Source organism: Choloepus didactylus, chromosome 3 (assembly GCF_015220235.1).
Source record: "Choloepus didactylus isolate mChoDid1 chromosome 3, mChoDid1.pri, whole genome shotgun sequence".
Lineage (NCBI taxonomy): Eukaryota > Metazoa > Chordata > Mammalia > Pilosa > Megalonychidae > Choloepus > Choloepus didactylus.
Genome location: NC_051309.1, coordinates 32601352 through 32625596, shown reverse-complemented (window position 1 = coordinate 32625596; position 24245 = coordinate 32601352). Strand labels below are relative to the sequence as shown.

General features: G+C 33.7%; 1 protein-coding gene across 8 annotated transcripts in view; it reads right to left on the bottom strand.

The window, feature by feature from the left end:
• Positions 1 to 24245, bottom strand: part of PCDH7 (protocadherin 7) — a 421527-nt gene that overhangs the window by 147895 nt on the left and 249387 nt on the right. For 2 of the 8 annotated variants that reach the window (XM_037829536.1, XM_037829539.1), the window contains exon 3: positions 3050 to 3076. The exons of the other annotated variants lie outside the window; for them this stretch is intronic. In XM_037829536.1, coding sequence (XP_037685464.1) covers positions 3050 to 3076 — 27 coding nt within the window. The remainder of the gene's footprint in view (positions 1 to 3049; positions 3077 to 24245) is intronic. 8 annotated transcript variants of the gene reach the window in all.

Genomic DNA, 24245 nt, shown 5'->3' with positions numbered 1-24245 from the left:
TCTGTGATTTATAAGATCATAGAAGAAGGCCTCTGAAAACACAAAGACCATTCCATAAGTTTGGCTGTTGAAAGAAATTAGTACTATTTTAAGGCTAACAGGCACATGGCTTGACCCTTTGACGATCAAAGGTAGAAACTGGAAGTTTAGGAGGAAACATCACCTTAAAGTTCTTTCTTCTTCCTCAGCACAGTTCTTCAAACAATTGAAAATAGTATAATTTCTTCCAAACTATATACGATTGTTATCCTGGGGCATAGACAAAATTGAATCATCCTATGTCTTTGTGTGGTTGATGGGAGACAAAAAGCCATAACCTGCTGGTGCTATTCGTATTCAGCTGTGTTGGGAATTATGCATTGTTTGCCACTTGAAAAAAGAAAAGGGAAAAATGTTCCCTTTGAGGACCTGTTTTATATATACACACACACACACACACACACACACACACACACACACACACACACACAACAATCAGAATAAGAATTGCTAACATGCTGACATTTATTTAGCAAACACTATGAGGCAAACACTATGACATAGGCTTTATATTACAGCTCTTTTAGTCCTTACAATTCCCAGGTATGAAGCATTATTATCCCCATTTACTGATGAGAAAACTGAGGCCCCAAGAGGCTTAGTTAATTGCCCAATGTCACTCAGCTTGTCACAGATCCAGAACTTGATACCAAATCTCTTGGAATCCAGATCCATGGCTGCCTTAACCACCATACCAGAGAAATGTTGAAGGGACAGCCCAATGCTGCTAATATTGTAGTATATATATATTTATATATATGTATCAGTGAAATTTCATTTGCATATAAGAAACCTTATGCTTATATATAAACTTATATAATATAATACATATTAAGTGTGCAGCTAATATTTTAATTATATTCAATGAGAAAAGAAGATAAAAACACAATAATTCAAGAAAAGAAATCTGGAATTATCAAAATGGACACTGAATCTCCAAAAGAATGATGGCCAGTTATATTCTTGGTGTCTACTTCAAAGTCTAAATTGAAGAGATTCAGTCATTCCCTTTAAAGTTAAATGAGAACATAAGCATTTAAAACTGCAATATGGTAGCCACTAGCCGTATGTGACTATTTACATTTAAATTTAAATAAGAGGAAATAAAATTTAAAAATTCAGTTCCTCTATCAGAGGAGGGCTGATATAAATGGAGCCAAGGACTAACCGAGTGCTGCCTTTATCCAGGAAATTCCACCCTTCCCCTTATTCCCTTGAAAACTCTGTTCTCTTTTCCGCTGTGCATTCTGGAAGAAGATAAACTGTTTTTCATGTTCACATTATCTTTAACAGGATCCAGAAGACAAGTTGTCTGTGTAAATGAAAATGATGGCAGGAACTAGGCACTGTCATCAAGACTTAGAGGGGAAGGACGTCAGATGTTTTCTTTTAAAATCAGCCAGTGGCATATTTCAGGATACCTAATTTAGAGACTCAGAACACTTCATTGGTGACTTGAGAACTTCCAGATTATATTGGAAGAGGAAGAGTTTTAAAACAGAGGAGATTTTTGAAAATCATAACATCTGGATTGAAAGAAATACTGTGAGGTGAGAAAGATGATGAGATGAACAAAGCAATCAGCGTTTACATGTATAGAATCTCTTTATTAAAGTGAGGAAAGTTTGATTCCTTCCTTACTATGCTCAAAACCAATTTTCTTTTATTATTTTATATAAAAAGTTATAGATAATTATTTTATACTCATTGAGAAAAAAGGGGGGATGTGGTCATTTTTTCATAAGTGACTCATAAAAGAGTTTGCATTTTTAAAATGGAGGTAGAACAAGATAGCAGATTGGATTGTGAACCTATTAAACAGAAGTGGGCTCATGCTATTCTGTGCCCCATTTTTAACTCTTGACAATAGTTCCAATGATAAAAAGACTAATATCATCAGCTCCATTCCTGTTAGTGCTCATGATTATAATAGTCACAACAGTATTTGCCAAACAAGGCTGATGGATTTTATAAGTGATTTCCCTAAGTCTATTTAGTAGTGCCTTACCCTAGGTAGATTGACTTACATTCTTCTAAAGCATTATACTCTATTAAAAAAAAAAAGACATGTTTGTAACTCTGGGTGACTGTTTTCTTTTTTTTAAAAAATAGTTTCCCAGAGGCATTGGCTAGAAAGTGTGAGCATCTTTTCTTTTTATTTGACCCATGGAAGTTAAGGATATGGAAAAATCATAGCACTCTGGAAGATAAGTCTGTGTCCTTCATGCCAAAAATGTCTTTTATGTTGAAGAAACTTTTATTTTCAAATACGTATTGCTCCCACTTCTTTGAAACTCTTATTGCTACTTTTTTTCCCCTGGGTACACAATTTGTGAATTTTATAACGAGCAAAGTGAAGAAAAATGTCTAGTGCTTGGCCTTATCTTATTGATTATATTATATAAAAATTCCATTATAATTACAAAGAGAATCATCCAAGCAGCCATTCAACATTTAATCCATAAGGTAATGAATTTTGTTTCTGATCCTTCAGTCCATTAATCTCTATTCACCAATATTCTAAACCTGGTAACCTCTGTATTACATTTACATAGGCAACATACATTATTGAGAACTCTTTAAAAAATCAACAGCATATGAATAAATTCTAATATTTTTCTAGCCATGTCTTAACGAAAAACTTTTGAAGATCTGATACGTAAGTAATGATTGATCCATAGTATCTCTTTGTCTCTCTTTATCTCTCTTTTTCTCCCTCTCTCCCTCTCTCTTCCACCCTCCCTTTCTCTTTACTTGAAATCCATGCTTTCTCTCTCTTTTTTTAAATCAGAAAACAATTTGCAATATGTTGGAAACCTATAACATGGTGCCCATTCAATCATTAGCTACTTCTCTGTTTCACTTCTTTAGCTTGGTCAAGAATATCTAACTCATTGAGTCTTCCATCTGTGTATTCCAAAACACTGCCTAAGTGTTGGCAAAAAGGAGAAGTTAGGGTTCACAAGCATGATGTGCCTTGCTGTATTAGTACTGCCCATTTTTTTAGTACCTGCAGTTCCTTGGAATGGTGCGGCACCTGTAAAAGGTTAATGAGCATAGAAACTTTCAGGTATAATGCAAATCACAGACAGACATTACACAGACATTTCATTAATAAACAAACAAGCAACATGCACGCTGAAGGCATGCTACAGAGGCAGATATTACTGCAGTCTACCACTGGAATATCTTACAGATCACAGATATATATTTGAATTCAACTTGGTGAGATGCCATTTTCAAGTACTAGTAAAAAATAGTGAGAGAGACATATTTTTCAATAGCTATTAGTTTTACCTATCTGAGCTTGACTTGCAGCCAGATATTTATACTATCCTTGATGTTACAGGTCATTAGAAAGATACTCAACTTTATCCTCAAAATAAATCAACAACACAGATTTCTTCTTTCATTTAAAAAAAAAAAGTTTGATTCATTACTATTCAAAAAAGGGCTGAGTTCACAATTCAGGTAACTGGTCTTCACTGTATTAGATAAACCTCTTTACTGTTAAAAGTAATTGTGCTCTAAATCATCTGTAATAAATATATTAAATAAGCCATCATTCATCATTCCTAACTCTCTGGGCTATTAAAAAGTAAAATGATGACTTTAGATGAAACCCAAAATTTAAAAAGAAACAAACTGTCAGGTTTTCTAAAAATGTGAAATAATTTGCCTTAAAAATCACATTCATTCCTCTATGAGAATCATCAAGCATTAATGTACATGCATTAATCCCACCATCAGTGCAGAGGGCCTGCAGAGAAAGCGCTCTTCCATTCCCAGTTTCATTTTTTAAACAGTCTCTTGCTGTATTTGAGGCACTCAATATTAATACAGAAGTAATCAAATTAGCATTAGCAATTCATATTGCAAACTTCAATTTGTATTGCCACAACATCAAAGTAAAGAGATTTGCACATCAAAAGTAAAAGAGGTGGGGTTTAAATTAATTTCACATCTTAAACCAAACTAACTAGGCCTTGATGGTAAATTAAGTGTTAAATAGTTCACAAATATAGAAATTGAAAATATTTATCTTTCCTTTTTTCCAAAAAAAAATCCCAAGGCCTCTGTACTAAAGGCTAATGAAATATGAATATTAGAAAAAGAATGGAATATGACAGTGCATATGGAAAATGTTAGGTTTCTCATAGTCTGAGAACTCTGTTTAAATTTAATAGCTATAGTGTTTAAAGCTTTTATAAATAAGACTATGTAAGTGATAATTCTCTCTCTACCTAGGATCTATCTTCTATCTCTCATCTATCTATCCATCTATCTCATTTATCCCAATAATCTCAGTCTAATCTCAATTTTTCTTCATGTAGGAGAATATAGTGGTTTTGACACACTTGTGGGCAAAACATGCCAAAATAAAGTGACTTCCATAAAATGCATCCTTTCATTTTGCTTTACATGCTGTTATCATGCAGTTTCCATGTACCTTACATGATGACTACTGTTTTAATATTCCTTTTCATGTGGTGAATCATTTAAAGGGTCTTTTTATGTAATCCTTGTCTATGTGCTTTCCTGGGAATTGCATGTTTTCCTATCTGTAAATCTGGCATTTAAGATAATTTACATTGCAGCCTTAGCTCAGTCTCAACCTGACAGTGACCTAGTAAATGACTACCATTTGTAATATAAGGCACTCCCTAGGAATTAAATATCCCCTAATGTAGCTAGAGGGGATTGTGCTCTTTCCTCCCCAGCATACGCAGCTAAATAGCCCTAATAAGAAATATTTCTTAGGCCTCACTGGCTTATGATTCTGCACGGTAATTTCATTATGTTATTTCATATTCCAACTAATATTTAAACTAAAATATGCTCTTATGGTATTAGCATGCTTCAAGATATTTCTAAATAAATATGAAATTAAATGTATTCAAATATTTTTTAACTTTTAATCTTATATGAGTATCTTTAAAAGAAAGAAAATGCTATTTTATGAGTTATTCTAATGATACAAGATTCTGTAACCTAATTTTAGGATTACTAATGGCCACTTTTCCCAGAGATCCTATCAATAGTATCCAACATATTTTGTAGCTACAAAATAGGGTGGCATGGAGCTAATTTGATTCCTATAGTTTGAAGCTTTTGAGGTATTAGTGGGCACCCTTACAGAAAAGTCATACCAAGAATAGGAAAATAAATAAAAGAAATAATTTTTAGGCACTTGGAATAAAATAGGTAAAGTTTATGTCATTTTAACTTTTCTTACTGAGATGATCTGTGAGTGAATTACATGATAATCGGGGAAGGTTAGCAGGCAAAATGATCAGCATTACATTCACTTATTAATGAACACATTCTCATCCTTAGATTAATTTTTGTTATTGTGGTTGTATGTTTGCTTTTCTCTGTGGATGGGATAAGAGGAAGATTTTGGAGGGCCTGGGAGAAGAACAATTTTGCTCAGCTTTCTCCAGTATAAATCCATAAAAGATTGGACTGAGGAAAGGGACAGTTTCTCTAATCCACAACCTATGAAAATTTCCAAGTACATGTGAAATATCACAAAGTATTGTAGAATGTTATGCTCAAAGGCAAAGATACATTCAAGTGCATTCTGACTATATTAGAGTAAAATTTAGATAAGAAAAATTGAATTCTACAAAGATCACCTTTGTCATTATTCAACCATTTCTTCAAAATTATGAGTCCATTAAATTTTTGAGGGGACCAAGTGAAATAGGTGTTGTTTCTACAATGCTTATAGGTTTTGCTTGGCAGAAACTTTGCTGCAATATCTATCTCTATCTATCATCTATCGTCTATCATCTATATAGATAGCAGATAGATAGTAGTGAATCATTTGATGTTCTATAGTGGAAAATAATTTTTTGTTTATTTGTCTTAAGAAAGGTCCTTATATCTACAAACCATCTTCAAGGGAAATAAGAATAATTCTAATACCAAAAGAACAAAGAATTAATTTTTTAAAAACACACTAAGTAATGACCTCTTTGGAATATCTATGGATGGATGGAGATTTGATTTTTAGTGTAATCAGTAGTTGTCACTTAAGAGACTTGGAGAAATCAACTGCAGGCCAGAAGAAACTGAAACTTAGATGCTCAAATCTTAATAGGAAAATTTCAACATTTTAAATAACTCAATACATGGATTAAATTTTACTTTATTTTTATGACAGGGTTACAAATACCTATTTCAATCCTCTTAACTCTTCCATCTGGAAATCACAATACTTTCCAAGGTGATCCTCACTCCAGATTAGCCTTTGGTTTAGGAAGGTTGCAATAAGCAGTATTTTCTGGGATTATCACATCTTGCATTGAAAACCATAGTGGTCTCTTATAGGGTTGGGAATTGTACTACTTATATACTTGCTTTTGTTCTTTTAAAATTAAATAGACCAGAAGGAATAAAGTTAGAAGAAAGGGACGTGGAATATTTAAGATTATATAGTTCGAACTCTTCCTTTTATATACCAAAGAATTGAAGTTCACAAGGAAAATTAAGGTCACACATCCTCCAGCAGGGTTAAGTCACAGGCTGACAAATTCCAAGAACTGGAAATCATGCTTATTTCTGTGGGAGAATAAATTGAAAGAAAATCACCTAAGAATTGATGAACACCCATTCTAGGAAAGGCACTATATGATGCATGTTTCATATAAATTTTTTCATCTCACCCTAACTAAATCAAGGATTTTAGGGATTTTTCCTAACTTTTCAAATGGGAATGTGGAAAATCAAAGAGATTAGGTAAATTGCCCAGTGTCACAAAGATAGCAGGTTGGTTTCATAGCTGCCATGAAAATGCACATTATCTTTCCTAAATCAAATTCTTTCCATTTCACAAGACATTAAAATATCTGAGATTCAATACCTATTCTACAACCAACTTAGCCTCATATAACATTGAAAGAATTCAGATGATAATCTATAATCCTTCCTGAAGAGTAATCCAAATATAGCTCCAATAGACAATTAGCCGAGCCAAAAGGACATGTGAAAAATGCACGAATGTGCACTTCCTTTCCTTTAATGGTGTTATTAAAGGTTCCATCCTTTTGTCTCAGAAGACGATTGTAGCTCAAAGAGCTCAAAGGGCTTTCTCTTCATCTTTGGCTGGTTTTCCTTCTTTCCTCTAAAATGGACTTTTATTTGGATTTAAACATGCCTTTGCTACATTCTACTTGGATTGCTTTATTGCATGTTGAAGATTCCTTTGTAGTTAACCAGGAAATTGCCATAGAAGGTAGCAAACTAGTTTCCTTTAGAGGTGACTCATAAGAGCACTCAGAAAGAATTTTAATTATGTATTCACAGGCCATTTTCTCCTAGATTAAATTCTAAACATTGAGTTTTAACCTTACTGTATTCTTTCTTTGGGACATCAATCATCTTGCATTAATGATCGCAGAATCAAAGACTTTTGGAGCTAGTTGAAAGCACATATAGCATTAGAGAGTCCACCACTTATTTTTATGTATGAAGAAACTAAAGACTAGAGAATCAATGATTGGCTGAAAGAAATACTGCTAAATAATGGAAGATTCAAAAACAAATCTAGGATTCTTAATCCAGCACTCTTTCTATATTTTCTCACAGTAACAGTGATGGACAAACATTGTGATGGCAAAGATTCCCAGAAATGAAAGATGAGAAATGAAAGACAGGCCTTCTAAAAATGCCATTTCGAAGTCTTTTCTGTTTCACTGTAGCCTCAAATTGTGAGGCAAGACATGACATTAAAACTAACCCCTGTGTCTTCACCTCCCCCCAACTTTACCTCCCCACAGAACACTGATGTAATTATTGTGTTTTTGTATTTTTACTATTATTATTAACACATTTGAATTTAGCATTTTACTAATAGCCTTAATCCTAAGCACAATTGTCTTTTTCAAGTCAATCAATTTCAGTACTGTGGATGTTAGTGTAATATCAAGAAGCTGGAGTAGGGCACGTCTCACGAGTCTACTAGAGAGCATTGTGGAATTCTTGTTGTTAAATCCATATACAGAGTTTCTGTAACTCAGTTGCATGGGGTACTGCAATAGTACAGAGTATCAAAAGACAAATGGAAATATACTGTTACAATGCTATTATTAGTATTTATAACAGCTCTAGTGCTCTTGATAAATGAAGCCACAATAATTAGTTTCAGGATCTTATTCTCACTTTGGCATATCCACTAGCACTTCTGAATATGCAATTAAAATATTTCAAAATGTCACTTATGTTTCCACTCTACAAGAAATGCATACTGATTATGGCTACTTGATTTGTACTAAGCCACATACATGTAAAAACAAAAAAATATGTTATAAAATTTTAGGGGTTAAGAGGTCTCTCAAACACTGCTTGCAGTAAAAGTCAATGAAAAATAAAACTATCAGTGAGCACACAAATGGGCAGCTAAATTACTTTTCTGTGTATGAAATATTTCCTGTCATGTACAGTTTTTAAAGGTTCAATCCTGGTATGTTTTCATTCCTTTTAATTTGTAAAATGTAATTCAGTAAGGATTTTTTTGTGGCAATCAGTGAAAGCAGGTGGCTTTTTTGACATTCCATAGGTTAAATTCACTTTCTAATAAATAAATGGCATAACTGAATGGAAAATTACATGCTGATCCATACACTGACTTTAAAAAAAAACTATCTCTTTAAGTTTTGGAAGATTGATCTTCACTTTGTCCAATGAAAATCAGAAATCCTTTTGTTCATGTAAGTATAGTTTTAAATAAACTTACTATTTTCCTTTTCCATTAAAAAGAAAACAAAATTACAGATTGGATAGATGAACATGATAAAAATATAACTGTAATACAGATACAGATGTGTATATACTAACTTGGACAATATTTTTTTTTCCAAATTATTTGGCAATGTCCTCCAAGTTGATGTCTGGGATAAAAGTAGTCATAGAACAAAATAAAGCTACCAAAGAGGCCCTGCAACTAGGTAAAGGCACGTTGGTTGGCATGATAAATCAAATTTCACAAAAAGCATGTGTCATAGATCTGACATGTTCAAATTGCAGTCAATTTTAATGTTTAAAACAATGAATCGTTTGTCTTTGAATCTAAAATAATCCCTCTAAAATAACTAATAAGGAAAACTGTTAAATTCCTCCTCAACATTGCCGAAATGCTTTAGGTACTCTCAGAAGATAGATTCAAGTGATCTCCTTGTTCTGGAAATATAAAGGACAGTAGTGGAGATAAGACAAGAAAAGAGTGGAAGAAGTTACTGTTCAATGTGGGTCGAGTCAGTAAAGTTGCTGAGAAACAGAAATTCGGACATCCTCAATGGTATTTTTCACATAATGTAGTAGGTTATGAATATTGTGAAAAGGATTTAGACTTGTTTAGTTAACAAATTTGAAAAGAATTCCCAAATTAGGAGTTTGGGGAGAGAGGATAAGTTCGTTCTGAAGACCAAAGCAAACCTTTGTGTCAGGCTTGGCTGGCACCATGATTCCATTTCATGTCGGTGAGGAAGCAGTGAAGCCTCTCTTTAAGGGGGAAAACCAGAGCTTACGTGGACCTGCCAGGCAAAGTGAGATGAGACAGAAGTGTGAGCAGAAACTGGGAGAGAAGTTGTAGGTGAGAGTTCTTGCTAGAAACACTCGTGAACATTCCTAAAGGAGAGATTTAAAAAAAAAAAAAAAAAAAAAAAAAAAAAACTTCAAAATTACTTCTCTGTAGTTCATCCCTTTTCTTCACACTCCCCCTATACCACTCTCTTGAAATTCTCTTCTAATAGAGTCCATGTACCAGTTGAAATAAGACAAGAACCTGGTCCAAGAAGGTCACTGTGGTTTTGTTTAATAATGAATTTATTTTTATTAATATCCAGTCTATTTCTTCTTTTCCTCTAAGGAGGAAAAGCTATGAATTCTGACCACCACTATACTGAACAGAAAAATGAATGAGGGTATTGTTAAGAAAAGGAAAATCTCAGTGATATATGACACAAAGTATTTTCATATCAGATCGACACTGGCATCAGAAGTCTTCACATAAAGGAGTGAGGTTAAGAGGAAGGGTGAAAAATGAATCCGGTATTATTCTTGGATGCTGTATTATAATACATAAAATGATATATTAATTTAAAACAGGCTCTTTGAAGAGCTTGTATTTTATTCAGTGATGGAATACGAGCTTTTTATTGTCAAAATGGATTTGATTTCTAATAAAATATTTGCTTCAGCCGTGCAAGACGAGGCAGCACATAGTTCATTGTGAGACAGTAATATTGTGAAAAACTGTAAGTATGTTTTCATATAGCTCATAGCCTCCTATGCTACATCAAATTCATTTTCCTTATAACGAAATCTGATATAAATCTAGGCATCCAAAAATGAAATGTTTCCCAACAATAATCTACTGTCAATAAATTTAATAAAGTCTTCAAATAATACAGCATTTTCAGATGGCTTTAAAACGTTTTGCAAATAAATTATTGATCCTGGTAATTGATGATAGTATTAATAATAATCTAACATAGGAAACTGAGCTATGAGGGAAATTAATTTGCCCTGACCATGGAAGCTCTATTTTTCTTTTAATTTTCCATGATTTAAATGGATGAGTGAATGAATGAATGAATGTAAGTGAATCACAGGTAAATGAATGCATGCACTGATGAAGGAAATTTCACACTCTGTCCACCTGAAATTAACCAAAATTAAATCCATGCTTAAGAAATTAAGAATTATTTTAAAAATTGAAATAACTTTTAGGAAAACAAAAATATGAGGTTCCAATATCAGATATAGGTATTTTTGTTTTGTTGGTTTTTTTCTACCACATTCAAAAATGAATGAATCATTTGCATCTGGTTGAGTATAATACTCCATTAATTTTTCTTTGCAATCTTTATGCTTCTGCTCTTCAGAATCCATTGGAGGAAATACAATATGAAGCTGCAGTTAACGTTCATGTTTGGCTGCATTTTCTATCTGCAGGTAATCATTACCTGAACTAAATTCCACTAACCATGGAAGGGAATTCCATGATTTTCCCTACTAGCTGAATGTGCTTTTCGTGGGAAAAAAAAAAATGTGTATTAGTTGCACCATGTTGGTTTTTATAATGATCTAGTGAGTTGCAGGTTATTGTGCTTTAGGTTTACTTAGGATGCACTTTTTTACCAGAGAGTTATAGTGTAAATAGTCATGTTGAGTATTTTTGTGCATAAAGTTATTTTATATGAGATTAGTAATGTAGGTGAATATGGCTATTATATCTCAAAGCAAGAAGCATCCTTAGTTTGTATATAAGGGACCAAATAAATCAGAAGGCTCCTCATTCCCCCAAACTACTAAAACTGTTGGTCTAATGGCCCAACAAAGGCAAAAGAACTAGGTGTCCATTTGTTGATGCTGTTAATATCACTGTGGTAACAATTTTCTTCTATAGCAATGGCCCGACATATTCTCTGGATGGGGCCACAATACCATATCTGTGGAAAGGAAAGTCAACATCACCAGGTTAAGTATGTGAATAAAGACTTTCTAGAGTGGAACAGATGTGGAATATGCACACACTAATGAAAAATCTGGCCCAAAAAGTAAAGAATATAGTTAATTATATGCATGCTTTGGCCAGATATTGGGAAAGATGCAAAACAGTAATGATATAGTCCCTGACTTCAAGGAACTTTCAATCTAATTATAAATCAACATAGGTATAACTGAAACAATGGGTAACAATATTAAGCAGTGAGTATAAAATTAACACTGGAATTTCAGACCATATAGTATTATCTGCTATATGGCAGATCCTAACAGAGTGATACTTGAGAGTGATAAAATGTCCTAGTTTGTTTTCGAAGAGAACATTATTTTCTATTATGAGATAATATGGCAAAGGTCTAACCACTTTTGCTCTATGGTTGAGATAGTCTACAAATATTGAACTTTTAACATTTATCATTTAATTGTTTATTATTTTTTACATTCCCTTATTTGGCAAAAGGATAAAATAAATTACCAGCCAAAGGTTCATTTTCAAGTTTAGGTAGTGCCAAAATACTTTTTAAAGGATGAATCTCCCCTCACCCATGAAAATTTTTATTAACCTGAAAGGGGTAACATATCCCAAAATATAAGACATGATTTCTTTGTGGTTTTGTTTAATAATGAAATTATTTTTATTAACATCCAGAGATAATAATTAATTTCTCTTGCCAAGTCAAAACTGACTTTTCATCACCATGCCTTCACATAATTTCAATGAAAATTTAGCTTTATCATTTACCAAAGAGAAAAAAATATCTTGAATTTTCTAGTCATCCACAGGTTCTAACTAATTCATTATTGATGTATTTTGTCACAGATATTGCTAAAACACACGAAGTAAATTTTATTAGGAAAGAGAAAAACATTAATTGAATGGAAAATATTGCCAGATAATGTGACAGGTGCTTCATTTTTTTTTAGCAAATGATGAATTGGAACCTCAAAAGTTTAAATAACTTGCCTTAGATCACATAGTTTAATAAAGATTTGAACATAGGTAAGTCTGATTCAAATCTATATTCTTTTCCAAAGCACTTCTAAGTATACACATTTACTTTCTTCTGACAGCAGGTCTGTATGAGCTACCAAGGGCAAAGTTAAGTTCTACTGTTTGAATGTTGAAATAACGCTTAACATGGAAAGTCAACACTGAAAGGAATTTAGAAAAACATAGTAACATGAAATCATCTCATTTTACAGATAAGAAAATTAAAGGCTCAGAAAGGGAAAGTCTGTTGACCAAGGTTACACAACATCCTGGAAGCAGAGACAGGATTGAAATTCAGGTCTCCTAGATAGTTTATCTTGGTATTTAATTAATTTAATTTAATTTACATGATATTTTTTCATGCTGTAATGGGAAAATGAGGCCAGAACTCAATGAAATCTGATTTTTAACAGAATGTCTCTACTATAACTTGGGCTGTACTTATCATATATAGCTCACTGCAATATTATAATGATGTTTTGAACATTTTAATGACCCCAAGAAATATGGTCAAACATCCAAGAAAATTCAGAATATCTTAGAAAAACAATCAGATGGAACATTTTAGATTTACATGAAGATAGGACCCATCATCAGCATATACGCAATGTTTGACACCATGTTAATTAAATACCAAATAATTTTCATTTCAATGTAGGGAATGGAATGGCCAACATGGGTCTTTAAGAGGGAAAAGACAATTGTTCAGATTTCATAAAACATTTTAAAATATCTGATCAGAAGACCTACCAGAGATACTGATGGGGTGAGGGAAGGGGGTACATGTGATTTAGACTACATAATGAAGAACCTCAGTTCTCCATGAAACCTCCACGTCTCTGACTGTAATAAGGGAAGGAGAGAATGAGTAATAAGCATCCTGAAGTCAAATTCAGACATTCAATTTCTGGGAGTAAACAGTGCTTGAATATTTGCATTTGATTAGATTTCTTGATATACCAATGGAATCCAATGTTTGCTGAGATACAAATCATACTTCCCCCTAAATATGGGAGGCAAGAGAGGAAGGGAAAAGAGAAGGGGCAGAAAAAAGAAAATTCCTATTCCTGTCCTCCAGGTAAGACTTCCATTGATCTATTAGGCAAGTCGTGCACCCCAAACTTCAAGAGACCTAGTTGAACATTACTCAGATAACAATGGGCTGAACTATCTGGAGAATGAGATAAGGGGACCTAGAAAAACAGGGAGGAGGGGGTCTCATAAAGATTATGAATTATTCAGACAATAATTATAATGGAGTGAGAAGAAAGAAAATTATAATGGAGAAAAAAGAAAGACAAAAGAACCTAGACGCTACCTACCTATGCTAGTTCTAAATCTTACAAATTAGAGAGTGTTGAATTAAATACTAATAAGATCTTTTCCCATATTTTGGTATTCAGAAGGCTTTGAAAGAAAGTTTAAGTGTCATCTTATTTATAGAGATTATGTTTTTAATGTGGATTGAGGTCTTTAAAGTTAAAATTTATTACATTTTACTAGCAAAATTATCATACATTTAAATGGGAACAACTATTTACAAACAAAAAGAACATGGATGTTTTATAAATAACTTGCTATCACTTATGAAACTCAACTTGGTAAAAGTTTAAGAGTTACACAGTTTCCAGATGAGCTACTGAAAATTTTTAATAAAATAAAAATGATCTTATTGACACCAAAAATCAAGTGATAAAATTGCATACTCTCATTTAACAATGCCTTTTCTTCTAAATCCTGGCAAGAGTGAGATGAGAAATAGGTAATAAGACCTTGTCATTGACAACCAAACCTGTTCCCCATATTTCTCTATTCACTGGCTTTTCTTTAAGCACTTTATATTGAAAGCAGATCTCAAACCTCCTGGAGGTACCATAAATTAGTCTGTGATTTGATAGATTCATTTTTGGAGACTTAAGATATTAAAGACTGCTCATATTGTGATTTGCATTTGTTAACCAGGGAAATCCTAACTGTGAAGTAATGGACATTCATGAATAAGAGCATTATGAGGGTTGTGAATTCTTTCGGAGTAAGACAAAGGCTCACCTGAGGAGGCAGGGATTTACCAGGACAGAAAGTGACAGAAGGATGTAATGGAAGTGCTGCAGGGGGTCTGTGAGCTAAAGACCCAAGGACCACCAGGGAACTCTGACCTTCCTATCTCTGGTTTAATACACTCACAGAGCTGGCTGTGAGTATTGGAGTGACCAGCTTTCACATTCACAGACAATATCCATTGGTAATTTTAAAAATAATTGTACTTTCAGGCCACAGGGTGATTTTCATTACCTTTGCAACATTAGAAATCAATCTATTCTAAGCTTCTAAAAGGGTATGGAATGTGTTCAGAAGCTACAAAATAGAAATAAGTACATATAACAAGTAAACTTGAGAAAACAAGATCTTTTGCTTTGTAAAAGAGAGGTATATGTTAAAAAAAAACACATATGTCAAATTGTCCAGGTAATATTATCACTGGGGAGTATCTGCTGTCAGTCGTTTGAATATTTAGTATTCTTCGTAGCATACCGAAAAACCCTGAGAACGTCAAGGGTTTTTGTATGAATAAAAGTATTCTTGATTAATAATGATTTTTGCCCATGTGAAGGAAGGGCCTTTATTACATTAGTAATGACAGAGAAAATGCATTTGAATGCTTTTGGAGATAAAGTAGGACTCATTTTTAGAACTTTCCAGAGTGATGTGTTCTCTCTGAGACTATTTTTTAGGGCTGTTTCATAAACTAAATGCAGAAATGGATTTGTGAACTGCTTTGCCTCTCTACTCCTGTAAGACTAGTTTGCTCTGGCGGTCAGGCTGACAGCTCTGGCAGTCAGATGCCCACATGCCAGAGAACTATCTTGTAGCTGCCTCCCTGCCCTGTTGGTTCACTTTCCAGAGAGGTGTAACCTATGTGCCTAACAGGCTCCAAAGAGTGGGAAAGAAAAATACAAACCAACTAAATAATCTTGAAAATAGACTCCAGAAAACATCATTAGAAAGAGTGATGCTCCAGCATTTTTTGAATTGTTATTTAAGTTAAATACGGCCAGACTATAGAGACTTGTGAGTGGGGATATCCTTTCCAAAAGAGGTTATAAAATATTCCATTTCATGCTTAATTTGTGTTGGCACCCCTGGATATTTTGGTTAATTACCACAAATTAGCTTGAGGGAAAGATTAATCCTTTTACTTGGCTAACATAAAACTGGTAGTTTTCTAGATAGTCAAGTCCCACAACAGCATCTACTATATCTAATCATTATCAAGAAAAATGGGAAGCTTATGTGAAGAAAGAAAATCTCTATTATCTACTTTACTTCATTAAGTATCTGGCTTTTGTTTATGAAATGACACATGCTTGAGTAAAAAAGTTTCCATATTTAGTGGGAAAGTATTAAATCTTTGTGAAGAATTTCTGTTTTGTTTTATTTAATTTTCCTCCCTAGGTCACCCAAAATATATTTAGTAATCAAAGAAAAAAAAACATGTTTTTTAAAGGAGTAAAATAAAGTGAAAAGAACATGACAATGATTAGATTTCAACCACTGAGACCTCCATTGATGACTTGGCATGAGACATAGGGGAGCATCCAGGAAGGATTTTCCTTCAATGTAATTCTGGAGGAGATCCGGGCTGGGGCAATGGGGTACTGCCATGAGGCTACACCTCCCATTCCGTGCCTATTTTGCTAGTGATTAAACAAGGTTTGCTTTTTCTAAATGATAGAAAATAAATTCACATAAATCTAAGAAGCACCATTTTCCAGATAATTCAGTTTGTATTGTTTTAGAAGAAAAGTAGCTGACTACAGTTGGGTAATTTTTTCAAGGCAGAAATGAAATCTATTACAGTAGAAACTAACAATAAAATTTCCCCCTTCAAGTACAGACTGCGATACAATGGAATCTGAACTGAGTGAAAAAAAAAAGAAATTGGAGAATTTGACCTCTAATATCACAGCTCACCTTTCCCACTCATCTATATGATTTACAGTTCCAATGTATCTCAGCTTAAAAACACCATCTTGGCCCAGTGCTGTTTTACCCCATTCTTTCCTTGTCCGACCCACTGCCCTTCTGTCATTACCACCAACCTCCTTCCTATTTCTAATGCATCCAACAACATAAATGCCTGGCTTTTTCTCATCTTCCTCAAGTCTCAATTATTACTTTTTCTTTTGGAATTTTACCTGAACAATCTGCCAGAAATTCTAAAATGTTAGTTTTCCATTCAAGAACTGCAGCTACTCCCTTATCATACACAAAGTTATACCTCTTGAACTGACAACCAAGGGGTGCTAGGATTTGATTCTAACACATCTACCCAAATGCATCTTCCCAATTAATGCTATATCCAAACGCAGCATCTCCTCTCTCTCCCAAACGTGAGTAGTATTTCCCAATCTCTGCTCATGCTGAGTCCTTTCTCTCCCTTTAAGTAACTGTCATTATCCTCTTCACCTATCCAAAATCTAATCGGTCTGGAGGTCCAGGCTGATTGTGATACTTTACACAATCTCTCTAAATTCTGAAAAATCTTTTGAAATTATCATTTTTGTTGATGCTTTGACACATAATGACACCTGTATTAAGATTTTAACCTGTGGCAGATATACTGCCATATATTTTAGAGAATTTGTTTCAGTATTTCTTATTTTTTTCAGTCATGTCTTCCTTTGCAAGGTCAGCAAAGATATTTATCACTTATTCACATCTTTTAGTGACACAGTACTTCCCATCTAGGAAATGTTCAGGAAATAGTTTTAAGAATGAAATTGTGTATACTAGAGAGAACTAAACACAAAGGCAAAAAAGGTGGTGGAGGATATATGTTAGAATTAGTTTATCTGAAGATGTGTGTGAGTTCATGTTGTCGAGTGAATCCATCTCTGCTGGGGACAGGGAGGCCGGAAGTCCTCCATTGTGCCTAATAAGTAAACATCCTGTTCAGTGGGGTGAGGTTTGGAGATTGGGATGTCATGGGTGAGGCCAGCAATTTTACGAGCAAAATAAGATCTGTGAAGGATAACTGAGTTTTGGAGATAATTTGTTTGCATTGTAGAGAACAATTACATTAAACTAGCTTGGGTATTATGAGTCTTGAATACTTCACTATTGTAATAGTTGTATGTTCACTGGAATATCTGTTTAATGTATGTTCATCAAAATTGAAATTTAGAGTTGGAAGAGACCTTGATAGGTCATGTTATTCAATTTCTTTATTTTCCACATGACCATGGTCTATGTCACCTTTTATAATCTCCATCATAACTGTGGGGGAGGCTTAGAATTGAAATAACTCCTGCCTAAATCAACAAACACAAAAACACAGCAAACAAATAAAATAAAAAATAAGCTTAAGTCAGATGACTGAGTCATACCAAAAGAAACATTATTTTAAGCCACCATTAGAGCCCACAAATTTTAGCAACTGCAAATGAAATATTGATGTTCAGATTAAGAAAAATTGGAACACTTTTCATTTCTGTAAGAATTCTGACAATTAAAGAGGTATTTTAGTTATAAAAAGATTTTCCCCTTTCATCTTATAAAAGTGATATGATTAATAACTATTATCACAGAGCCTAGGGCTTCTTGGATATTCCATAAATGTTAAGCAAATTACAAATACAACCATGGAAATATTTAACTTTTTAGATGCCTTCTGTGGCTTATATCTTTAATCACAGATGATTTGGGGCCAGTGTGATACTGTAGACAGATTATTGAAAGGAGACATTGGCCTAAAATGTACCTTTTACTGTGCATGTTGGTCAAAAATGTTTGAAAGCCACCGACAAGGAAGCTTGTTTAAAATAAACAAAAACAAACAAACAAAAAGGCTCTCATCCAAAAGTTTTTGGGATCCAAGAATCTGTGATTTATACAGAGTAATTCTAATGCAAATGGCCTGAAGGCCAGACTTCAAGAAATACCAGTTTTATAGTAGTTACCAATGAAGCCAGAGTTATTACCTGGGAAATTTTAGAGAAATATTCCTGCCTGAACTTGATTTACATAAAAACATATCAGATGTTTGGGTTTGTTTTTCTATTGCTTTGCTGACAGAATTTGCAGAGTAATTGGAAACTTAGTCTCAGTCTTCTTGGGGATATTGCTTTGATATGTTTTTTCCCAGATTAAGAAACCAGAACATAATCTCTGTTAATTCTCTCAGAAGGTTTCTCTATTTAAGCATTTAGTTTATGTAAGTGAATTTAGAAAACAAAGATGAGAAATTTAAATTTTCTTTCATGTAGTTCAACTTCCAACCAGAAGAGTTGTACCTTCTAAATCATCACTGGCTTGAAGTTCTTTTGGAGTATTTCTAACAACATGGCCCTGATCACTTTTAAAAATAGAGGATTAGATTATTGTAGGTTTGGATAACCTGAATTATCCTATTGAAGTGAATGAGATATACCTTCCTATGACTCTACCTATCAAACTGCAGAATCATTGAACTTAGAGCTAGAAGCATCATTTGTGTTTGAACTCTACGTTTCACCCAGAAGGATCCTGACATAGATCAAATAAATGACTTTCACCACTTCACAGTTAGTGCAAGAACGGCATCTGAAAACCTTGACTTTTCTGATACTTTATACTACGACTAAACCATTTTATTTACTGCTTTCTGTAGCTAGAGAAAATACACTAAATCCTCCTCAACTTGACAAATCGAGTTAACAGTTAGCAATATGTTCTATAAACCAGTATTGATTGCCTGGGATATTTAGAAGTACTAAAGAAAACTATGTTTTCCTTTTGGTCTTCCAAAAAGTAACAGGAGAAAAAAATGTCTGATATTTAAAAGGTATCATTCAGTTCATGTGAAGTACTATTTGTGCCAGGAAGAAAGCCAAACTACTGTTTTGTCACACTTCTGTACTGTGTAATTTATACTAAAATGCCTAAAGCATAATAGGTCTATTTCAGAATTGTTATGAATAAAAACCCATTTTATATAGCACTTACTGTATGCAGGAAATCTGCACAAAGCAGCAGTGGCAAAGAGTGCAGACGGTGTTCTGACCACCTGGGTGGAAATATTAGCTAGGTGACTGGAGCAAAGTGTGTAAACTTTTTAAGTCTCAGCTGCCTCATATATAAAATGGGGATAATGATAATAATCATGACAGGATTGTAGTGAAGATTAAGTGAACTAACACATAATGCAGACAGCAACGTCTGGCCCATTGGAAGTGACTGACCAACAACAGTTATTATCTCTTTAATTCATGCAAAACTATCTGTGGAAAGAGATGCCCAGTAAAGTTTAAGAACCCAAGGACACTCAGCTTCTAGGTAGAGGAAATGAGATCTGAACCCAAGTATGTTTCACTTGAGTCCTTGATTTTAACCATTACCCTTACTTAAAGCCAGAGACCTAAACTTTGAATTTTGCTTTGTGAACATTGATAAAATCTTGTATTTTAATCAGGGTTTTCAGCTGCAGGCACTCCTTTACACACACACTCTCTCACTCCCTCTGTCTCTCTCTCTCTCCTCCTTACTCCCTCTTTCTTCCGATCTTTTTTCTTCCTAAGCAGTCATGGATATATAAGACTCAAACTCATATACCTTTAAAGTGGAAGGATGAGCAGATGGCTTGCAAATTTGGAATATCTCTTCCATCAATCCTTGCTTCACATTGCCAGTCTTTTCTGAATAGATACCAAACAAATATTCTGCTTCACTTGGGTGTGCCAACATATCTCCTAAATCGCTTTCCAAATGTGTCTTTAGTTCCTGAAGGATTCACATTATAGAAATTGATGCTCCTCTGGGAAAACTTTGAGACAAAGTGAGACAAAACCAAACTTCCTTCTTACCCAGGAATTTGACACATAGGGGTAGTAGTACAGCTTCAAGGAAGGAAACATGAATGACACACCTGAAAATGCCTAGGGACTCTTTATGCTTTATATTGAGGAGACTTTCAAAATGTAGCAAACGGGTACAGCAAAGGCATGGAACATTCAGAATAGACACAGGCATTAAAGAAACCAGCAAATCTATACACTACATTCTGGCCTAAAACAGCCCTGTCTCTAGAACTGAAATGACTCTTTGTTCCTGTCACAGTGCTTTCAACAAAACAGGCTCTCAGTAAATATTCTCTGACCGAAATACATACGAAATGGTACAAAGGGAAGGAAAGGTATCATTTTATGCATGATCCTGGAGCAGTGACACAAGTTCTATGAAAAAGATAACATCTGTGGACTATAATATATGAATAAGAGCTGTCCATGGGGAAAAGAGAGAAAAATTATGATAAGGCAAAGGAAATACAGAGGTACACAGTCACAGGCATGCTTGAGAAACTTGGAATTATAGGATGGGATTATGGTGTATTATATGCCATTCTCAGTTTTCCAACATTTAATGAGAATTACTTCATCACAGGTGATGTTCTAATTCAGGGAAAGGCACACAAACAATTATTAGGCAGTTATTTATTAAGGCAGAATTAAAAATAAAAGGTGAAAGGAACTTCAATCATTCTCTCTAAATCCCTGATTTAAAAATAAAATAATCCTTGTGCAAAAAAAAAAAAAAAAATATGCTCAATTATGTGTGTAGAAGGTTAAAGGGAGGAAATGGGATTTAGGATTATTTTAAGAGTTTAAAGTAGGAGAGAGGCAAGAAAATTCTGCTTATGTCCTCCCTTTATCTAGAAGTCTCCAACTCCACTCCCAAGGCTGGGTTTCCCTGGCTTATTTTATTTCACCATAACATCCTTTCTATATATTTATGATCACGTGTTTTGTTTTTTTTTTCCTTTTATCATTTTTTATGCTCTTTTTCCCTGAAATAGTACAGGGCAAAAACTCTATCTGGATAATCTTTTTTCTTCCCATAAACTGAACAATATTTAGAACAAAGTGTCCACCCAACAAAAAAGTCAAAGAGAAAGAATGAAGACTATATGGGGAATAGTGGTCTAAGGTCTTAAGTAAAGGAAATATCTATTCCTCAAACGTATATATAGATAGTGATCCTTCTAAGTATAAAATACTGAGTAGTAAATACAGTATTTATGGTCCCTGTAATCACAGGACTCTCAGCCTAATGGGAGAGTCAGAAACACAAACCAAGATTGCCATGTGCTATGGCATGTATTGCTAAGTATATATGTACATATAATATGGCTGTGCCTCTTCACTCAATTCTAGAACAAATGTCTGCAATGATGTCCCTTAATAGGGAGGAATCTTATTTTTGGAGCACCAAAATGTGTGGTCAGAGTATAGATGCCTAATTTCTTACAATAATTGAATCATATGAGTTTTGGGCTATCTACTCAAAGTATTTGGTTCAGAAAGCCTACTCTTACTAATGAATTTATTTTTAGTGCTGTAGAAATGTTTTGTTTGGATATACAAAGAGAGAGCGAAAGGGAGGAAAGAAAAAAGAAGAAGGTGGAAGAGGGGAAGAAGAAGAAAATATAAGGACACTTCTAGGATCCCATAAGCTTCTATAAGACTCGTTGTTTCTTCTGTAGGACTCAGTGTTTATCACTGTTGAAAGTGTCCTTTGGTTTATATAACTGTCTATATTTTATGGCAATCACAGTTTGTGTAGCCTTCATGCAAAGCATAAACTATAATTTTAAATACAGCGAATTAAGAAAGACATAATATACAGATTGTCTGCTGAATAGTGTAACATTAAACATAAGCGTTTGATTCTAAATGTGTAGAAAATTATATTTTGCCCAGTTTCAGAAAATATCTATCATTAACTATTAGGCTGTTTTAGGATTTGTTTTGAAAGTGCTATCAGAAATTACAATTCAAACAAACAGAAAAATGAGGAGGAAAAAAATCAATTGAGTTTATGACTTAGATTTTTTTTCAAGGTCAATCATCTTAGCCACAATCCTTATACTGGTTAAACCGTCTTTAAAATTAGTAAACATGTTATGATAAACAGATTTTATTTTAAATATCCATATTTCAATTATATTGACTACTTTAAAAATGTCCAGCTCATAGGAAAAAAAAAAATTGAAACTGGTTGGTATTTTAACAGTCTTTAGTCGATTTCTACAATTTTATAAATAAGGAAATGGTAGCATACAGTGGCTGATACATTGCCAAGTTTATTTCTTAAGAGTTATTAAAATAGAGTTTATTAATTCCCATTTTGATATTCTTTTTACTAAATTATTATATCTCAGGAGAATAACAGGATTTTGTCCTTGAAAGCAATTTGAATATCCCAGATTTTTGTTTTGGCTTTTACAGTAAATTAACATGTGATTTGAGGAAAACTTTTTGCAAGATGGCCAAATCTCAATATAGCATGCCTCCTTTTCTTTTCCAACCCCCGATATAATGGAATCTTTGAGCTAAAGTTGATGAAGATTTCGTATGTGATTTCCTACCTCTGGTGTCTCCTGAAGCTGGGAGGCCAAATAAATAAATACATAAAATAAAAATCCCTTCTTATTCAATCCATATGGCACTCCCCTCAAAAGTAAAACCAAATTTATTCCCATATTCCAAAATCCCCTAAGGTCCCTGTTCTTAAAAAGTTATTACACTGAATTTTGGGGCTAACATATTAAAACAGAGCTATTAAACAATTTAAGGATATTAAATCCTGCCACTAAAACATTGGCAGCTATCCTTAATGATTGATTAAAGAAAGCAAAGACAGTGTATTTTTGTCCTGAACACCCTTATGAAAGTGGAAAAATGTAACACGCTTTTAATCTGGTAGAGACATTTAAGTATGTATGACTCAAAGTTCAAATGACTGAGTTGTAACTTAAATAGAAATTCTGACAGTGTAGTTCTTGCTTTGCAATAATATATGCTGATTGGAGAACAGTGCTTTACAATTACTTAGAGAGTATCTTCCTAGCTCTGACATCTAGCCAGCAGCAGTAAGGGATCCACAGTGAAAATCCTTTGATTTAAACAGCTCTTGCTTTGGAAAGTCTGATGAGTTACAATGTTGATGGCTAGAAACAGCATAGCATGTTTAACAAGGCCAGGTTACCCATCTAAATCATCTTGTGTGCACTGAAAATTAATTATCTTGAAAATTTTTAAGACAAATGAATTTTCACTCCATAAAAATACTTAGGGATGAAAAGGGCCACCATATTTGAAATTGCTGGAAGATTATTCATAATAATTTAGCTATATCTGATTCCGAACTCATCAAAACATTGCTTTTTCCTTGTTTTCTCTCTATATATATTTTTTTAAGTTGCACAACATTATGAAGCTTATTTTGTTTTCAATGAAAGGATATTGATGCAAGACTGCAGAAGGGTAAAATATTTAATATCATCTCCAGCTGGCAAAGTTTGGCACTTTCATTACTTTTCTTTAACTGTTGTTATAGAATGAAAAATTTGCATAAGAAGATGCAACAGCATGAGGTAACATCTCTCATAAAGGAAAAACGTTTAGAATTTTGAAAGATCTTTATGGTGAGACATGCTTCAATATCTTGTCATGTGATCTATGGAGAGAATAGCTGCTTTGATAACAGTGATTGTTCTTTTTAAAAGGCTGGAAAAAATTAAACTTCATGTTTTTCCCAAAAATTAACCACTAATTTGAAAGATGTCATCCAATAAAACTAGAATTATAGAAATTTAGATTAATCAATTCATATATCTGCATGCTTTGTCTGACAGAAATTACTCTGTCTTCTGGTTGTGAGTCAGGAT